Below are 19,591 nucleotides of genomic sequence, written 5' to 3' on the forward strand. Positions count from 1 at the left end.
AGGAACAGAGAGAGGAGGATTTGCAGAGCTGGGGGTTATTACTGAGCTGGGGATCGGCAGATTTGCGGGTCACTACTGAGTGGGTTGAGGGGATCTGCAGTGCCGGGAGATACTACTGACCCAGGGGGATCAGCAGAGCTGGGGGGTTACTACTGAGCGGGGAATCGGAGGAGCTGAGGGTACTAATAAGCGTGCGATTTGTTGAACGAGGGTACCAATGACCTGGGGATCTGCTTAGTGAGGGTACTACTGAACCGGGGTTCTACTGGGCCCCTTTAAAACAAACTCGAAAATCAACACACACAAAGGGCATTTGCCAAACTTTATTACAGCTTCAAAAAAACATCCCTGAAGCCTCAAAAAGCATGTTGAAGTGGTAGGCGCTTTAATGTCGAAGCAAGTCTAAATGAGCCTTTTACTGTACTTTCGAGGCATTCCTATTGTGGAATATCTAGATGACCTTCTGCTGAAGGAACAGTCAGCACATGCTCTGGTGGACAATGTAGCCCTGACCACCCATACCTTGGCCAGGTCCTGAACTTTCAGAAGTCTGCTCTGAAACTGATTGACTGACTCTTCGATCCAGGAGTGGACTGACTCTTCGATCCAGGAGTGGACTGACTCTTCGATCCAGGAGTGGACTGACTCTTCGATCCAGGAGTGGACTGACTCTTCGATCCAGGAGTGGACTGACTCTTCGATCCAGGAGTGGACTGACTCTTCGATCCAGGAGTGGACTGACTCTTCGATCCAGGAGTGGACTGACTCTTCGATCCAGGAGTGGACTGACTCTTCGATCCAGGAGTGGACTGACTCTTCGATCCAGGAGTGGACTGACTCTTCGATCCAGGAGTGGACTGACTCTTCGATCCAGGAGTGGACTGACTCTTCGATCCAGGAGTGGACTGACTCTTCGATCCAGGAGTGGACTGACTCTTCGATCCAGGAGTGGACTGACTCTTCACTTCTGTTTGAGACCCCTGGGGCTGATGGTATCCTTCAAGGAAGTCCTGAATTTCTCTCCAGAACCCTACAACACAACATTTTGCCGTAATAGGACATGTCAGTCCCATTACGCAGACTGATTCTTCAAACACCAAAGACCAAGTGGCCCCTGGCTCTAGTTCACCAGAAGACTTTCCTTCTATCACTTGAGTCAATACTTCATGTAGAAAGACAGACTCTTTGTCATTCCTGATGGTCCCCATAAGCCAGCTTCTTGCTTCATCATTTCTTGAGAGTCGGGTCTTCGGAATTAGGCAACTGTTTCTCATATTTGCAAGGCTGCCAACTAGTCACCAGTTCTGTTCACAGGTTCCCCAAGCTTTACCAGGTGGGTGTTCAGGTCTCCTCTTATGTCGGCTTTGGGTCCTTAAGGTCCTTCAGGGGGCTCTGTTTGCTTTTTGTTTTTTATTTTTTATTTTTTGTGGGCCCGTTTCCCACTCTTCAGTCCTAAGCCCCGTACACACGAGAGGACTTATGTCCGACAGACTTCCGAAGGAGTTCCGTCGGAGTTCTGCCGGAGTTCCGACGGAGTTCTGACGGACTTTTCGGCGGAGCGGACTTGGCCACACACAATCACACTAAACTCCGACGGATTCGAACGTGATGACGTACGACTGGATTCGAATACGGAAGTTCATAGCCAGTAGCCAATAGCTGCCCTAGCGTCGGTTTTAGTCCGTCGGAATAGCATACACACGAGCGGAGTTTTCGAAGGGACCCGGGTCCGGCGGAGTTCCATCGGGAAAATTTGAAGCATGTTCCATATTCTAAAGTCCTTCGGACTTTGGCGAGTCAAAAGTCCGTTGCAGCCCACACACGATCGAATAGTCTGACGGACTCAGTCCGTCGGACTTTGGACGTTGAAAAGTCCGCTCGTGTGTACGCGGCACTAGGCTTGCCTACATTATTTTTTTGGCTTGCCACTGCCCAGTTCTTCTGTAGGCGGCAGTATAACCAGACAGTATATGACTTCCAGTGTCCCTCAGTGAACTCCAAAAAATGTTTTTCATGGTAAGTAGAAAGATCCCATTTTATACTTCTAATTCACCTCCCAATCACAGGCAGTCACCACCAAATTGGACCTTCCGGAGGAGCTGATTGGATACTTCAGCCTGTACCTCATTAAGGATGGAGCAGACGGCTCATTCTCCTGTAAGTCTTGTCTATATGTATATACCATATGGGAACAATTATCTGCATCACATGAAAGGGGAGGAGCTCGTATTATGGAGGGCTGTCGGTGGGTGGTCGGGGAAGTCTTCTCCCTGCAGGTGGGTGGTCAGGGAGGCCTTCTCCCTGCTGGTGGGTGGTTATAGAAGACCTGTTACCTGCTGGTGGGTGGTTATAGAAGACCTGTTACCTGCTGGTGGGTGGTTATAGAAGACCTGTTACCTGCTGGTGGGTGGTTATAGAAGACCTGCTCCCTGCTGGTGGGTGGTTATGGAAGACCTGCTCCCTGCTGGTGGGTGGTTATGGAAGACCTGCTCCCTGCTGGTGGGTGGTTATGGAAGACCTGCTCCCTGCTGGTGGGTGGTTATGGGAGGCCTGCGCCCTGCTGGTGGGTGGTTATGGGAGGCCTGCGCCCTGCTGGTGGGTGGTTATGGGAGGCCTGCGCCCTGCTGGTGGGTGGTTATGGGAGGCCTGCGCCCTGCTGGTGGGTGGTTATGGGAGGCCTGCGCCCTGCTGGTGGGTGGTTATGGGAGGCCTGCGCCCTGCTGGTGGGTGGTTATGGGAGGCCTGCGCCCTGCTGGTGGGGGGTTATGGGAGGCCTGCGCCCTGCCAGTGAAATTCCTGTGTCCTGCCAGTGATATGTGGGGAAGCCTTCTCTTTGTCACTCTGATCCTCACAGAATTGTTCTCCCTCTGCAGTTGTCCGGAAGCTGCAGGAGTTTGAACTACCATATGTGTCGGTTACCAGTCTCCACAGCAGAGAATACAAGATTATTCTTCGGAAAAGGTAAATTCCTCTGATCGCTTCTTAGAATTCATGCCATCTGCCAACACACATCAACCATACAGAGATGATAGATCAACCTTCTGCTGTACATCTATGGATGACTAATCTAAACATGCCACCACAGTTTCAAATCGCATCTGTTTTCCCTGTTCAGTATATCCACCGTAACCTCTCAACACAATGTTTTGGATTTGTGTTGAAAAATCTTCCTGTGTGATGATTGAGATTGATCTCGTCTGCGATGTTCATTTCAGTCTGTGAATATTCTGCTCCTGGTGATGTTGGGGATGGCTCTCAGTACCTTCGTATCAGGTGATACAGCTTTCAGTTCCTTGTAGTTGATTGTGATGTTAGTATTGGTCTCCGGATCGTCTGCTCTGGTGGTGATCTTGGGGATGGCTCTCCAAACCTTCTCATGAGATGTTACAGCTGTCAGGTTTCTTGTATTTGATAGTGATGAGGTCTCTGGATCTTCTGGTCTGGTGATGCTGGGATGGATCTCTAAATCTTCTCCTGAGATAATACAGCTCTTAGTTTTTTTTTTTGTAGTTGATAGTGATGTAGGTCTCTGGATCTTCTGGTCTGGTGATGTTGGGATGGATCTCAAAACCTTCTCATGAGATGGCACAGCTCTTAGTTTTTTTTTATTTTTATTTTTTGTATTTGATAGTGATGTAGGTCTCTGGATCTTCTGCTTTGGTGATGTTAGGGATGGATCTCCGAACCTTCTCCTGAGATAATACAGCTCTCAGGCTTCTTGTAGTTGATAGTGATGTAGGTCTCTGGATCTTCTAGTCTGGTGGTGATGTTAGGGATGGATCTCCGAAACCTTCTCCTGAGATGATACAGCTCTCAGGCTTCTTGTAGTTGACTGATGTAGGTCTTTGGATCTTCTAGTCTGGTGGTGATGTTAGGGATGGATCTCCGAACCTTCTCCTGAGATAATACAGCTCTCAGGCTTCTTGTAGTTGAGTGATGTAGGTCTTTGGATCTTCTAGTCTGGTGGTGATGTTAGGGATGGATCTCTACGAAACCTTCTCCTGAGTTGATACAGCTCTCAGGTTTCTTGTAGTTGATAGTGATGTGGGTCTCTGGATCTTCTGGGGTGGTGGTTATGTTAGGGATGGATCTCCGAACCTTCTCCTGAGACGATACAGGGCTCGGGTTTCTTTTTTAGTTCATAGTGATGTAGATCTCTGGATGGTCTAGTGGTGATGTTAGGGATGGATCTCTGAACCTTCTCCTGAGATGATACCAGGGTGGATTTGATTTAAATCCACTAGTAAAAAGGCTTGACTTAAATCGTCTCGCTTTAAGTGATAGTTTTTAAAGAGCAACTGTCATCTCTGTCCCGCAGAGGCTCCTCCTCTGACCCGCTGTTGACTCACCGACAGTCGCATTCACTTTAATGGGATGGCTTTTTAGCGCTAAAATGCCTGAAAAGCGCCCTAGTGTGAAAGGGGTCTTAATGTAAGGACTTATTCTTGCTGGTAGTTGGACTCTTTAATATTTGCAAACAAAATGAAGGTTTCCTATTTAGAATAATAAGCTGTCAGGTTAGTAAAACAGCGATATCGGAACCGATTCAATCATACAGTTTGAAGTGTACATAGATTTTCAAAACCATGTGATAAAGGAATTTTCCTAAACTTTGTTTTATCTCCATGCTTACTGTGAAATTGTGTGAATGCATCAATGCAGTGCATGCTATCTCAGCTTGCAGAGTTTGAATTCATTGAGTTTTCCAAAAATGTAAATATTGCAGAATATACAGCCTCATGCTACATAACTAAGCTCAATTTCATGCTGAATAAACTTAATTATTAATGTATCTTAAATAGAAAACCATCTTTAGATTTTTTTTTTTTTTTTTTTTTTACTCCAAAAGCATTTTATTAAAATACATTTTGGTAAAAAATTAAATAAAATCCAATTTAACCACTTCTTCAGCCCCGGAAGATTTGGCTGCTCAATGACCCGGCCATTTTTAGCGATTCGGCACTGCATCGCTTCAACTGACAATTGTGCGGTCGTGCGACGTTGCACCCAAACAGAATAAACATCCTCCCCCCAATAGAGCTTTCTTTTGTGGTATTTGATTATCTCTGCGTTTTTAGTTTTTTTTGTTTGAAGAGCGACAATTAAAAAAAAAAAAAAAACACACACAATCTTTTACTTTTTTGCTATAATAAATATCAAAAATTAAAAAAAAATAGTTTTCCTCAGTTTAGGCTGATATGTATTCAACGTATTTTTGGGGGGAAAAAAGGTAAAAAAACGTATATTGATTGGTTTGCGCAAAAGTTATAGCGTCTACAAAATAGGGGATAGATTTATGGCCTTTTTTATTATATATATATATATATTTTTTTGCGCTATAAACAATAAAAGAGCAACAATTTTGAAGAAAAAACACTATCTTTTACTTTTTGCTATAATAAATATCAAAAATTGGAAGAATTTTTTATTTTTTTTTCCTCATTTTAGGCTGATATGTATTCAACGTATTTTTGGGGGGAAAAAAGGTAAAAAAACGTATATTGATTGGTTTGCGCAAAAGTTATAGCGTCTACAAAATAGGGGATAGATTTATGGCCTTTTTTATTATATATATATATATTTTTTTGCGCTATAAACAATAAAAGAGCAACAATTTTGAAGAAAAAACACTATCTTTTACTTTTTGCTATAATAAATATCAAAAATTGGAAGAATTTTTTATTTTTTTTTCCTCATTTTAGGCTGATATGTATTCTACTACGAATTTTTGGTAAAAAAAAAAAAAAATTGCAATAAGCGTATACTGATTGGTTTGCGCAAAAGTTTTATAGCGTCTACAAAATAGGGGAAAGATGTATGCCATTTTTTATTATTATTATTTATTTTTTTTACTAGTAATGGCGGCAATTTTAATTGGGACTGCAATATTGCGGCAGACAAATTGGCCATTTTTGACACATTTTTGAGACCATTGACAATTATACAGCGATCGGTGCTATAAAAATTACTGTATAAATGTCACTGGCAGGGAAGGGGTTAACACTAGGGGGCGATCAATGGGTTAACTATGTTCCCTAGGTGTGTTCTAACTGGGGGGGGTGGGACTGACTAGGGGAGGAGACCGATCTTTGTTCATACTTAGTATGAACACACGATCTGTCTCCTCTCCCCTGCGAGAACCGGGATTTGTTTGTTTACACTCACAGTTCCTGGTTTTTCACTCTGTCACGAGCGATCGCAGTTGCCCTGCGGTCATCGCACCCGCCGGGCACTCGCGTCGGCTGTGGGCGTGAGTCCTGAAGAAGCCACGTACAGTTACGCCGGTTCGCCCAGGGGAGCCAACCTGCAGCAGTACAACTGTGGCGGCCGGTCGGGAACCGGTTAAATAAAAAATAAAAAAATCTGATTTTTTATTTTTTGTATTTACCCTGGATGATACAGCTTTCAGGTTTTTAGTAGTTGATAGTGATGTAGGTCTCTGGATCTTCCTGCCTAGTGGTGATGTTGGGGATTGATCTCCAAAACATCTCCTGCTGTCGATGCTTAATGGTTGGTACAGCCCTTATCTCCTCATATGATGATTGTCTGAGATGTTTGGGTCCATAGATCTGTTATATACTGGTCATTTCTCACGTTGAGTTTTTCTTCCATAGTTACTGGGATTCCTCATATGATGAGGATGTCATGGAAAGCAGAGTGGGCCTGAATCTCTTGTACGCTCAGGTATGTCACCTCTGTTGATTTCTGGAATAAGACTGGAGTCCTACAGGTTATGAAAGGCACACATTGTTTAGGGAGTTGAGATTAGTGGCCGCACTGGGGTCCACATTGTCTAGGGCAGTGGTGGCGAACCTTGGCACCCCAGATATTTTGGAACTACGTTTCCCATAACATTCAACTACACTGTAGAGTGCATGAGCATCATAGGAAATGTAGTTCCTAAACATGTGGAGTGCCAAGGTTAGCCATTGCTGGTCTAGGGAATTAGGATTAGTGGCCGCACTAGGGTCCACATGTCTACAGAGTTGGGATTAAAGGCAGCTGGGGTACACATTGTCTGGGGGATTAGGATTAGTGGCAAAACTGGGGAACACAGTGCCTATGAAGTTAAGAATTGTAGCAGTACTGGGTAAACATTGGCTAGGGAGTTAGGATAAGTGGTAGTACTGGGTACATCGTGTCTAGGGAGTTTGGGATTAGAGGCAGTTCTGGGTGCACATTGTCTAAGGCAGCCTTTCTCAACCTTTTAACCCTGGAGGAACCCCAAAAAGAATTTTCAGGTATCGAGGAACCCTTGCTAAAACCAATTTATCAGGGGTCAATATCAACAATGGCCCTTAAAGAGGGATTCCACCTACAAAAAAAATATTAAAAGCCAGCAGCTATAAATACTACAGCTGCTGACTTTTAATAAATGGACACTCACCTGTCCCGGGTTCCAGCGATGCCGGCATCCGAGGCCGATCGATCGCTCGGCCCTCGGCTGCTGCCGCCACCATTCTAGGTGAGGGAATCAGGAAGTAAAGCGAATCGGCTTCACGTCCCGGTTCCCTACTGCGCATGCGCGAGTCGGGCAGCGCAATAGGAATTGTCCGCGCTGTCTCTGAGACCCGTGTGTGTCCCAGCAGACAGCGCGGCAAGACAGGAAATGGCGTAGACTCCCACGGGAGTCTATGCCCGGAAGTGGGTGTAAATACCTGACTTTGACAGGTATCTCCACCCCCTCCCCCCCTCCCCCCTGAAAGGTGCCAATTGTGACACCGGAGGGAGGGAGGGTTCCGATCAGCGGAGGTTCCACTTTAGGGTGGAACCCCGCTTTAAGAACGTCCCCCTTAAAGTGGTGCTCAGAATGCCACCCTTAAAGACAGCTAAAAAAGATACTTGGTGTCATGCTGCTGGCTTTGCTAAGTGACGCTGAACCTCAAACTCTGTAGGCACCATCAAAAAGGTAATTCGTCAGCCACAGCTCAGAGAACCCCTAGCAACCTCTGGAGGAACCCCAGGGTTCCACGGAACCCTGGTTGAGAATGGCTGGTCTAAGGAGTTAGGAGTTGGAGATAGTTCTGAGTACAGATTTGTCTAGGGCAGCGGTCTCCAAACTGCGGCCCTTTGCTTGACCCTGATCTAGCTCTTGGGCACAATTCTATCCACTGACGCCAACAATGGGGCATAATTCCTGTCACTGATGTCAGCACTGGGGCACGAATCCTTTCACTGACACAAACGGTGGAGCACATTTCCTTCCATTGATGCCAATGATAGCATCCTATTCTTCCCATTGACCAACAATGATAAGAAAAAGAGGGCTCCTACTGTGTCAGCAGTGTGGTGGTCCCATCCCTATATATAGACCAAGAAAAAACCCCTAGATGGGATTTTGACAGACCACCAACACATGCAGAGTCAAGGTCAAAGTCCCATCTAGGGTTTTTTTCTTGGACTGACCAACAATGGGACAGAATTCCTTCCATTGACGCCAACAATGGGGCACTATTACTCCAACTGACACCAACAATGACAATTGAGCACTATTGCTCCCACTGACACCATCAAAAGGATACAAATCCTACACAAAGGCAAGTAGTTGCACACATATTGGCAGCCCGCACACTTGTACTTAGAAAATTTAAATCACAAGGCTCCCTCAATGTATCGGAAGCATTAATTATGGTCCAGAAAAACGATACCTTTCAACGTATGCTAGCTACCGATTCCTTCACATTATCCACCTTCCAGCAAAACTGGGTAATATGGTCAGATAACCCTATTTCCAAGACTTAATGACATCTCCTTACCCTCTCATTTGCAAAACCGATGTACCTCCAATGTATGCTTGTTCTGTTCATTTATACCTTGTTTCAATTATTACCCCCTGCATTTTCTTGTACAGGGATCCATATGGATGTAATGTCTTTGTTATACCTTACTGTACCACGAAAAAAGACACAAATCCTCCCACTGACACAAACAATGGAGCACATTTCCTTCCATTTGATACCAACGATGGGCCACTATTCTTCCCACTGACACCAACAATGGGGCAGAATTCCTTCCATTGAAACCAATGATTCTTCCCACTGACACCAACAAGAGGGTTGATTCCTCCCACTGACACAAATGTTGAAGCAGAATTCCTCCCACGGACACCAACAAAAGGGCAAAATTCCTCCCACAGACACCAGCAAAAGGGCAAAATTCCTCCCACGGACACGAACGTTGGGGCACTATTCCTTCCACTGCCATCAATAATGGTGCACTAGTCCTCCCACTGACACCAAAGATAGGGCATTGTTTACTCCCACTGGATGCTAGGACATTTTCTACTCCCCACGGGCCCTTGTCAAGCCCCCCTAAAGTCTGAAGGACAATAAACTGGCTCTTTGTTTAGAAAGTTTGGAAACCCCTGGTCTAGGGCAATAAGAACGCTAACAGTACACATGGTTTGCCGAGTTAGGATTAGTGTCATTACTGGGATATACGTTGTCTAGAGAGTTTGGTGCCAGCGATCAATTACAGATAAACAGGTGACCGACTGGCCACAGTTGTCTCAGGTTTATTTTCACCTACAAATCACAGAATGGGAAACAAGATGACCATGGCAGAGAAGAGATTGACTGTAGACCGGCAGCTGGGTTATGGGGTGTGGGGTTCTCTGTTTGTTCCAGTAATGGTATATTGTTGTGGCATTTCTCTGCTTTTATCAGACGGTCAGCGATATTGAGCGCGGCTGGATACAGGTGAACAAAGAGCAACATCGACAGCTGAAATCTCTGCAGGAGAAAGTCTCCAAAAAGGAGGTATGTTCCAGGGGGCCACCTATAGGGGGGTCCACCTTTCCACGGTGTGATGGGGCTTTTATGTCCATGGGTGGAGGTGGTGAACTGTTGAAAGTGGCCAGTGGGTCTCCTCCTCCTTCCTCCCTCCTCCCTCCTCCTCCTCCTCCTTGTTGGTATTTTCTGATCAGACTGCTCTCTCCCTCCGTCTTGGCACAGTTCATCCAGTTGGCACAGACATTGAAGTACTATGGGTATCTGAAGTTTGAGCCCTGTATTACCGACTTCCCAGAAAAGGGTTGCCACGTGATCGTGAGTGCCGGAAACAATGAACTCAACTTTCAAGTGAAACTCCCCAACGAGCAGATGAAGGAAGGCAGCTTCAAAGTCACCCGCATGCGTTGTTGGCGTGTCACCTCCTCGGTATGTCACTTCCCTGCTGTGCCTATCGACTGACCTGCTTCCATATTGTGTCTACAACAGTGACGGAAGAGGCTAAGGTCCTCCACTCACATAGAGGGGTTGCATGACTCTTATATACTGCTATATAATGTAGGAAATTATTAAACAGAACAGATTAAACAAATGCTTAGGGTATTAATGGGACTTCTTGTTCTACAATGACCATATAGGGTAATAACAGGGCTTCCTGGTCTACGACAACCACATAGGGTAATAATGGGACTTCTGTTCTGCAACAACCAAGTAGGGTAATTACTGGAGGACTTACTGTTCTACAACGACCAAGTAGGGTAATAACGGGACTTCCTGTTTTACAATGGCCATATAGGGTAATAGCAGGTCTTCCTGTTCTATGACGGCCATGTAGGGTAATAATGGGTCTCCCTGTTCTATGATGACCAAGTTGGGCAATAACAGGACTTCCTGTTCTACAACAACCAAGTAGGGTAATAATGGGACTTCCTGTTTTACAATGACCAAGTAGGGTAATAATGGGACTTCCTGTTCTTTGAGGACCAAGTAGGGTAATAACAGGACTTTCTGTTTTACAACGGTCATATAGGTTAATAACGGGAATTCATGTTCCACGATGACCAAGTAGGGGCAATAACAGGACTTCTTCTTCTATGACGACCAAGTAATGCAATAACAGGACTTCCTCTTCTACGACGACCAAGTAGGGCAATAACGGGACTTCCTCTTCTACGATGACCAAGTAGGGCAATAACGGGACTTCCTCTTCTACGATGACCAAGTAGGGCAATAATAGGGCTTCCTCTTCTACAATGACCAAGTAGGGCAATAACGGGAATTCCTCTTCTACGACGACCAAGTAGGGCAATAACAGGACTTCTTCTTCTATGACGACCAAGTAGGGCAATAACGGGACTTGCTGTTCTATGGCAACCATATGTTTTAAGATGACCATATATGGTAATAACAAGACTTCCTATTCCACGATGAGCATGCCTGGTCATAACTGAACTTCCTTACAATATGGAAATAATAAACCGCTCAGGGCATGTGACCTCTTATCGGGCCTATAGCAGGCGATCATTTCCAATAATATGATGTTCCATCGGTATCCAGGTCCCCTTCAGCAATGGCACCGGAAGCCCCAACAAGACAGAGGCCCGTCTGGAACTGGCCTTCGAGTACTTGATGAGCAAAGACCGGCTACAGTGGATTACCATCTCCAGTCCGCAGGTGAGATCCCCACCCTGTACTGGGTAAGGGGAAAGGAGTGCTATGGGACAGTGATGGTGTCCATCCAGCATAGGGATCTCATGTATATGGTGGTGTTGCCTTATATAGGGGATCCCCCTGTATGTGATGGCATCACCCTGTATAGGGGTCCATTAAATGAGTTAATTTCTTTCCTTCTTAGGCTATAATGATGAGTATCTGCCTACAGTCAATGGTGGATGAGCTGATGGTAAAGAAATCCGGAGGCACCATTAAAAAGGTAAAGTGAGGGAGCAAGATTAAAGGGGGTGGGTTGTACAATGTTTTTCTGGGACGGAAGGCTATGTACTATGTGTAGGGGTGGGGGATTGGAGTGTTCTCCAATGTATTCAGGGTGGAGTATTAATATGTGTACATAGGAGGATGGCTGGGGAGTGTGCACACTTTACTGTGTATAGGAGTTGATGTTCTCTACACTGTGTTATATCGGACTTGTTCTCACCATTGGTAGATGGCTCGGAAGAGGCAGTCGTGTTTGGTGCGGCGAGTAGATAGTCAGCAGGCAGTGAAGTCTCCCCCTCTCCTGGTAAGTGTGTGTATGCATGCATGTATGTATGTATGTATGTATATCTCTATCATCTCCTAGAATCTCCTATCATGTGTCTTTATATCTGTCTGCTCTCATCTCCTCTGTCCCTTTGCTGATCGTCTCTTCTATTCCCCAGGACTCTCCTGATTCGAGCCGGGAGCCCATCGCCAAGTTATCGGTGAGTTTGTGTTCATTGTTACTAAGGATGCACCAATATTTTTTTTAACACCGTGTATGAGTACCGATACTTTTTTTTTTTTTAGTACTCGCCATTACTGATACCTATCGCCAATATATACTTATTTATTTTTTGTACCACAGACCTGTAGCAGAATACATTTTGGCTTAAAAACCCAGTGGTGGTCAAATACCACCAAAAGAAAGCTCTATTTTGTGTTAAATAAAAATTATATAAATTTTATCTCAAAAAATAAAAAGGAGAACTGGTGACGGGTGTGTGTGGACCTCTACAGGGCACTGCATAGCCCAAAGTGAAAGGAAAGCCTTCGGTGAAGGTCTGCAGGTGACAATTCAGGTGGTGATATAGTGCTGGCTCAGGGCACGTAGGCTGCACATGGCTGTAGGCAGTTGGGTAAGAAGGACATGCACGGAGAGCAATGACCTCCACCGCTGGGCAACCAACTCACACATGCAGCCAGCTCCCTCTGCGGCAGGGCTGTGCACTGCCCACATATATGTTCCACTCAACACACTGAACTGTAACCCCCGGAGCCCACAGCACTCCGGTTCTGCTATCTCTCGTGCACCTCCCACAGGGTCTTACTCAGTTCTTGCTGGTAGAATCCTGGGGGCATGTTGGAGGACATTGCTGCAGCAAACCCTGGCTTTCATTAACACTCGGACAGACTAAATGTCATTGGTTGTTAAGGATGTGGCAGCCCTGTTTCTTAATAACCAATAATTGCTGGCATTCTTTTCCTTACATTTCACCTGTTACTGGGAAATCCCACTGACAGCTGAAAGAACCGAGCCCGAAGGTTTCGGCTCCGGGTATGGTTGCACATAGTTGAACCTCCACCTCAGACTCTGATAACAGAGAGCAATAGGGTGTCCCTTTTGCCAACACTATTCTCCAATTATCCATCCTAGTGGCTCTCCATGCCTCTGCTCAGCCCCCCTTCTTCCCATAAAACAACACTCTAGTGTGGCAGTCCTCAGTTTAGTAAGCCAGCCAATCAGGTCCTAGTCTTTCTGACTTTCATATCTCTTTGGTGGACCACTCTATGGTTCCCTCTGAGCTCCAGGTCTCAAATGGAGAACCCATATATGGACCCTCTGAACTCACGGACCTTTATGGAAATTCTGTCAGGAGTCCCTTTTGAGTTTCGGGTTTCTATAGCAGACCCATCTGGAGTCTTGCTGAATTTTAGATCTGTAGAGGACCTGTTTGGGGTCCCTCTTAACTCTAGGTCCTCTATGGTGGACCAGTCTATGGTCTCCCTGAACTACAAGTTTCCATGGTGGACCAGTCTAATGGTCTCCCTGAACTACAGGTTTCCATGGTGCACCAGTCTAATGGTCTCCTGGAGCTACAGGTTTCCATGGTACACCAGTCTAATGGTCTCCCTGAATGACAGGTTTCCTTGATGGACCAGTCTAATGGTCTCCCTGAACGACAGGTTTCCATGGTGGACCAGTCTAATTGTCTCTCTGAACTCCAGGTTTCCACAGCAGATCCCTCTGTGGTCCCACCAAATGATGGCCCATATGAGGTCCCTCTGAACTCTAGGTGTTCATGGATGACCTACCTGTGGCCCCTCCAAGCGTTAGCTGTCAATGGTGAACCAATCTATGGTTTTGCAAAACTCCAGGTCTCCTTAGAGGACCCATATAGGGTCCCTCTGGACTCCATGTCTTCATGAAGGACCTATCTGTGGTCCTTCTGATCCTTAGGCTTCCATGGTGGACCAGTCTATGGTGTCTCTGCACTTCGGGTTTCTACTGCTAATTCCGCTGTGGTCCTGCTGAGCTCCAAGTTTTACCAGTGACCCTCAAATATGTCTAATGTCCATCTGAGTTCTAATGATTGCCTTCCTTTCTCAAAATTGCCTCGGTCTTTTATGTTTGCTTTCCATCCCCAGAATTAGCTCTGTTTTGTCAGTACTGGTATGACAGGGCCTCTTTCACTCTTAATCTTAGCACCTTCCCTGCAGTTCTTTTATCTGTTATGTTTGTCTTCCCTTTCCCAGAATAAGCTGAGTTATGTCAGTAGATGTATGACAGGGACTGTTCACTCTCCTAGCCCCCCCACAGATTTGTAATGTGTGTGTTTTCTCTCTCTGCAGAGTAAGCTCAGCTCGGTCACCATCCGAGGAATCAGTAATTCCAGCTCTACCAACGACATGAGTGCAGAGGACTTCCATGGGAACTACGCCTTCGAGGGCATCGGAGATGATGACTTGTGAGGTGCCCAGGGGGCCTCTTGCTGTCTTCCCTCCTGGGATTTGTGTCATCTTCATCCCACTCTCCAGCCAATGCCTTGCTTGGGAGCCACATAGATGGTATTGTGCTCAGCACCAGCAGAAGGGAAAGATGGTTATTCCTGGCTCCCATTGCCAACACTATTACTCATACAGCGCTCTGCTTGCACTTATAATTCCAAGATTTGCACAGATGGGGGGGCTGCTAGGCATCCTGCCCCCTCATTCCATTCCTGAGCATCTGCTGCTCATCAATGATTGGTGGGTTGTAATGTTCTGTTTTGAAGGCTTTCAAGGGGTTCTCCTGTGTCCCTTGTCCTCCATCGCTCAGCACTTTCCAGGGCCACCCAAGGACCAAATTAACCCATTCTATAACCCCCCCCCCCCGGGGAAAGGACGATGCTGATTCCTCCATCGAGGGTGAGATGTTCCGGAGTTCCAGACTACAGCAAGAGCATCAAACAGACCCCATGTGATTGGTGGGAAAGGATTGGTCTTATGAGGACAGCTATCTGGACTGTGTAGCGGTGTGAGACCACTTGTTCCTGGGTGATATGGAGCTCCTGCTGGACTCGCCACACCGCTTTCCAATGAACAGAAACCAATGCTTATACACGAGAAGGGGGGGGGGGGGGGAGTACTTAAAGTGAAGTTTGCTTTTACATGTCCAATCATATATCAGAGATGTTTCTTGCAACCACGTTTTGATGTTTCAGACAAACTTCCCCATGGCACCCTAGAGCATGACTCTTGCCAAAACTTTTATTTTTATTTTGTATGGAGTGGGGGGAGGGTTAAAAATGTTTGTGACTTCCTCCCATTATTCTGACACCTGGACAGAAAGTGAGGGGAAATATCTATCCTGACAGTAAAACTGATTCTTCCTCCTTCCATTAGAAGGTTTAATGTAGGGCTTCCTGTGGCTCCATTGGGGTATTTCCTTTCACTTTCTGTTGATACCTGGACAGGAAGCAGTGGGAATGTGCTCCATTTTTTTTTTTTTTTTATTATTGTATATGGACAGGAAGGCGTTGGAGTTTACTTATTTACTGTTATACCTGGACAGGAAGCAGTGGGGTTTGCCTGATTTCCTGTTCTTACACCTGGCAAGGAAGCGGTGGAAACTTCCTCATATTCTGTGCCATCTGATACATGAACAAGAAAGGGTGGGAATTTACAAATTTACGATCTTGTTTGATTTCTAAAAAAGAAGGGTGTGATGTTCTTAATTCTCTATTCTGACACCTGGACAGAAAGCAGTGGGATTTTCCTAATTTCCTGTTCTGACACCTATGTAGGTCCGTCTGTGCCACCTGGACAGGAAGAGGTGGGAACCTCCTCATTTCCTGTCTGATACATGGACAGGAAGGGGAGTGGGAATTTTACTTATTTACGATCTTGTTTTACTCCTGGACAGGAAGTGGTAGGATTTTCAAATTTCCTGGTCTGACATCTTGACAGGAAGTGGTGGGATTTTCCTAATTTTCTCTTCTGTCTGATACCGGAAGAGGTGGGAATTTACTGTCCTACTGACACCTGGGCAGGACGAGGTGGGATATTCCTAGTTTCCGGTTCTGTCTGACTCCTGGACAGGAAGGGGTGAAATTTTATTTATTTATGATCTTGCTTGAGTCCTGGACAAGCACTGTATTGGGATCTTCCTCATTTCCTGTTCTGACACCTGGACAGGAAGCGGTGGAATTTCCTTGTTTCCTGTTCTGTCTGATACCTAAACAGGAAGCATTGGGATTTTCCCCATTTCCTGTTCTGACATCAACACAGGAAGGGGTGGGTTTTTTATTTTTTTAATTTTTTTTTTTGCTTATTCATGACCTTGTTTAACTCCTGGACAGAAAACATTGGGATTTTCCTAATTTCCTGTTCTGACATCAGGACAGGAAGGGGTGGGATTTTACTTATTTCCTGTCTTGAATCCTGTATAAGAAGCAGTGGCATTTTCTTTGGTTCCTGCTCTGACTGGACATCTAGACAGGAAAAGATGGCATTTACATTGTGTTCTGTCACCCATCAACGAGACAGGAAGTGCAAAGTAATGCCTGAAATGGGGACACAGCAATGTAGGTTGAGAGTCTTTAAACCAGTGATGGTGAACCTTGGCACCCTAGATGCTTTGGAACCACATTTCCCATGATGATCCATTACACTGCAGAGTGCATGAGCATCATGAGAAATGTAGTTCCGAAACATCTGGGGTTCCAAGTTTCGCCATCACTGTTTTAAACCTTCCCTGTTCTTCCCCAGCCAAAGGATAATTTAGGGAGGAATTGGGTCCTGAGTGAGTTGCCTTCCTAGTCTTACTGCCTGATACCCATAACCCTCCTCTTCTTAGCATACAAAGCCTTGGCCAGATTGTGCAATGTTCCCAGTGGCCATAGAAGTTCAGATCTTTCACCCAGTCTCTATAGGATGGCCTCAGCCGCTAGGGCTTGGTCAATGCGCACTTTGAGATGGAGGTGCAGCACATGTAAAGTGAGGAGGACACACTGATAAAGGGCAGAAGCATGGCAGAGATCTTCTAGCATTCTAGTTAGCATTTGAGAAGCTGTCACGTCCAGTGGTAAGAAATGCTCGCTAGGGTGGAGACGAGATTTACGCCTCTCCCTGACCCCTAAATGTATAAATTTGAAGGAAATGCATCAGTGGCCATGGAAGTCTCTACACATCTATATAGCAAGCTGGTGCTACCTGATGGGCTGAATCTGAAGCATCACCTGCATTTAAATTGCAACTCCAAACAAATGTATTTTTAGATGGAGCGGGGAAGGCTTAAACCCATTGTGTTCCAAACTGGGTGATTTCCTCTCACTTACTGTTCACAACAAACAGGAAGTGAACACAAAATCTCTTCCAAGTATGGGGAAATTCCAGAATTGAGAGTCGCCACCAGGGTAATAGTTCCCAGTGGGAGGTTTCTCCTCACTTTCTGTTCAGGAGAAACAACAGGAAGTGAGCAGAACCCCACCACTGACAGTTGTCACTGGTGCAGAAGTTTTGGTAGATTGCTGACCCCCGACTTCCAGTCCAGAACACAACAGGAAGTGAGAAAATTCTCTCAGTGAGCAGGATCCCCACCATTGAAAGTCAGTGTGAGATTTCCACTTGATTCCAGTCCAGACCCAATAGGAAGTGAGAGAGAGTGCCATGAGTATAAGGTGGTGCCCCATGCACTTTGACCTGAATGTACCAATTTCTCCTGCCTTGTATGCTCTACAGTATGATTGTAATAGGTTTGACCAGCAGCTCTGCCCCAACCTTATCCACTCGTTGCCTTTCAGGAACTAACATTGTGGAGGTCAAAGGAAAGACCCACTTTCCCTTGTGTCTCCAGTTATCCCCCAGATATGGAGTACTAACACTGCAGAGGGTCAGAGGACAGGCCCCACACCGTATGTCTCCGGGTATCTGCCATAGAGGAAATTTACTAACACTGTGGAACTTGGAGGAAAGACCCCCTCGTGTTTCCAGCTATTTCCCAGTTGCGGTACTATAACTGCTGAGTCAGAGGAGAGACCCACCATCCCTCAAGTCTCTAGTTATTTTCATGATGGGGAACTAATACTGCTGGGGTCAGACCTGCTTCTCTCATGTCCGTTCAAAGGAGAGAACCACCTCTCCTCATGTCTCCAATCTCCCAGATGGGGAATTAACACTGCAGAGGATCAGCGGACAGACCCACCTTCCTCTATGTCTCCATTTAACACCCAAATGGGGAACACTGGGGGGGGGGGGGGTGGTGTCAGAGGACAGACCTACCTCCTCTTGTGTCTCATTGGAAGAAATTCCCGGACCCCACCCAACTGCCTCCAATAATCTCCCAAAATCCCCCCCAATATGCCCATTTTCCTTCTGATTGCCAAATAAGTATTAGCAAAAGATGTGTATATATATATATATAAATATATAAGATACTCTAAATGATTTTCTATCAGTAGACGGAGCGTCCCGTCTGTGCACCGATCTGTCCTACCGTTTCACTCGCTTCTACTTAGAAATTGCTGTGTTTACAGATTAAGCTGATTGACTCTCTTCCAGTAATATGAAAATCTGTTTACATTAAATGGAATCACAGTTGAGTCCTGGTCTCTTTTTATTATCAGCATGCTGCATTAAAGTGGACCTGTCGCTACAGTAATGAATGTCACATTACATGTCACGTGTCACAATACACAGCAACAGGATCTTTTTTTATTTTTTTAGAGAAGCTCCGCATTTTATCATTTAAAAAAGCTATACTTGAGCTCCAGTTGGTGACTTTGCCTAGGCTGGGATGATGGCATCAGTCTGCTGCAGACAGGAGGAAGCAATCCCTCAGTCTCCTCCCAGTAATCAGATTGCAACATTGTAATTTTGTAGCAAGTCGCAAGGTGAGAGGCTGTAACAGGCTGATCTGTGTCAGACATTTGTCAACATGGCCGGGAACTGCATGGGCACGAGGAATTTTTAGGAATGTGTCATCTCTGAGCTGGCTTCTTGGTCTAGAAAAGTATATGGAGAATCTAGGTGATGTCTGAACTAAGATGGTGCCACTCTTAAAGAGAGAGAAGCAGAAGAAGGCATTGTCAGGGGGTGTACTGTCATCTCTGTTAAGCCGTGTACACATTGGAATTCCGGCCAGAAAAAGACGGATGAGAGCTTTTCATCGGAAAATGCGACCACATTTATGCTCCATCGGAATTTAGCTGTCCGAATTCCCGCCAGCCAAAAGTTGATAGCATGTTCTCAATTTTCTCGATGGAAAAACGTTCTATCAGAAATTCTGATCATGTGTATGCAATTCCGACATGCCAAAAATCACGCATGCTCAGATTCAACTACTTCCTCTTTCTAGTCCCGTTGTACGTCAGACAGCTGGAGCGGAGTTCCCTCGGGAAAACAATTAGGGCTTTTTCCGACGAGAATTCCGATCGTGTGTACGCGGAATTAGAGGTACTAAATACCTGGAAGGGTTACACTGACGCATTACTCAGCAAGCCACTCTTATCATTAATATATCTGATGATGGGTCCATTTATCGCTGTGATGGTGGTGGGGGGGCGAGGGCTAGGCTCTTGGGCTCTGACAGTAAATAGAAAACTCAGGGGTTAGGAGCTCTTTTTAGGAAAGGTCACATACCCATTAACCCATAACACTGGCATCTTTTTATGGGAGCTCATGTGTGC

The 19,591-nt window shown here is 45.7% G+C and overlaps 1 protein-coding gene across 4 annotated transcripts in view; it reads left to right on the forward strand.

The window, feature by feature from the left end:
• The window catches only part of SNX17 (sorting nexin 17), a 29,774-nt gene extending 11,269 nt beyond the window's left edge, over positions 1-18,505 (forward strand). For all 4 annotated transcript variants that reach the window (XM_077489359.1, XM_077489360.1, XM_077489361.1 and 1 more), the window contains 10 exons: positions 2,067-2,157; positions 2,874-2,961; positions 6,615-6,684; positions 9,666-9,758; positions 9,954-10,157; positions 11,286-11,402; positions 11,584-11,661; positions 11,893-11,967; positions 12,107-12,148; positions 14,277-18,505. In XM_077489359.1, coding sequence (XP_077345485.1) covers positions 2,067-2,157; positions 2,874-2,961; positions 6,615-6,684; positions 9,666-9,758; positions 9,954-10,157; positions 11,286-11,402; positions 11,584-11,661; positions 11,893-11,967; positions 12,107-12,148; positions 14,277-14,396 — 978 coding nt within the window. In that variant the 3' untranslated portion in view covers positions 14,397-18,505. The remainder of the gene's footprint in view (positions 1-2,066; positions 2,158-2,873; positions 2,962-6,614; positions 6,685-9,665; positions 9,759-9,953; positions 10,158-11,285; positions 11,403-11,583; positions 11,662-11,892; positions 11,968-12,106; positions 12,149-14,276) is intronic.
• Positions 18,506-19,591: the final 1,086 nt, after the last annotated feature.

Source organism: Lithobates pipiens, unplaced genomic scaffold (genome assembly GCF_037356315.1).
Source record: "Lithobates pipiens isolate NorthernLeopardFrog02 unplaced genomic scaffold, aLitPip1_a1.2 Scaffold_18, whole genome shotgun sequence".
In the NCBI taxonomy this organism is placed as follows: Eukaryota; Metazoa; Chordata; class Amphibia; order Anura; family Ranidae; genus Lithobates; species Lithobates pipiens.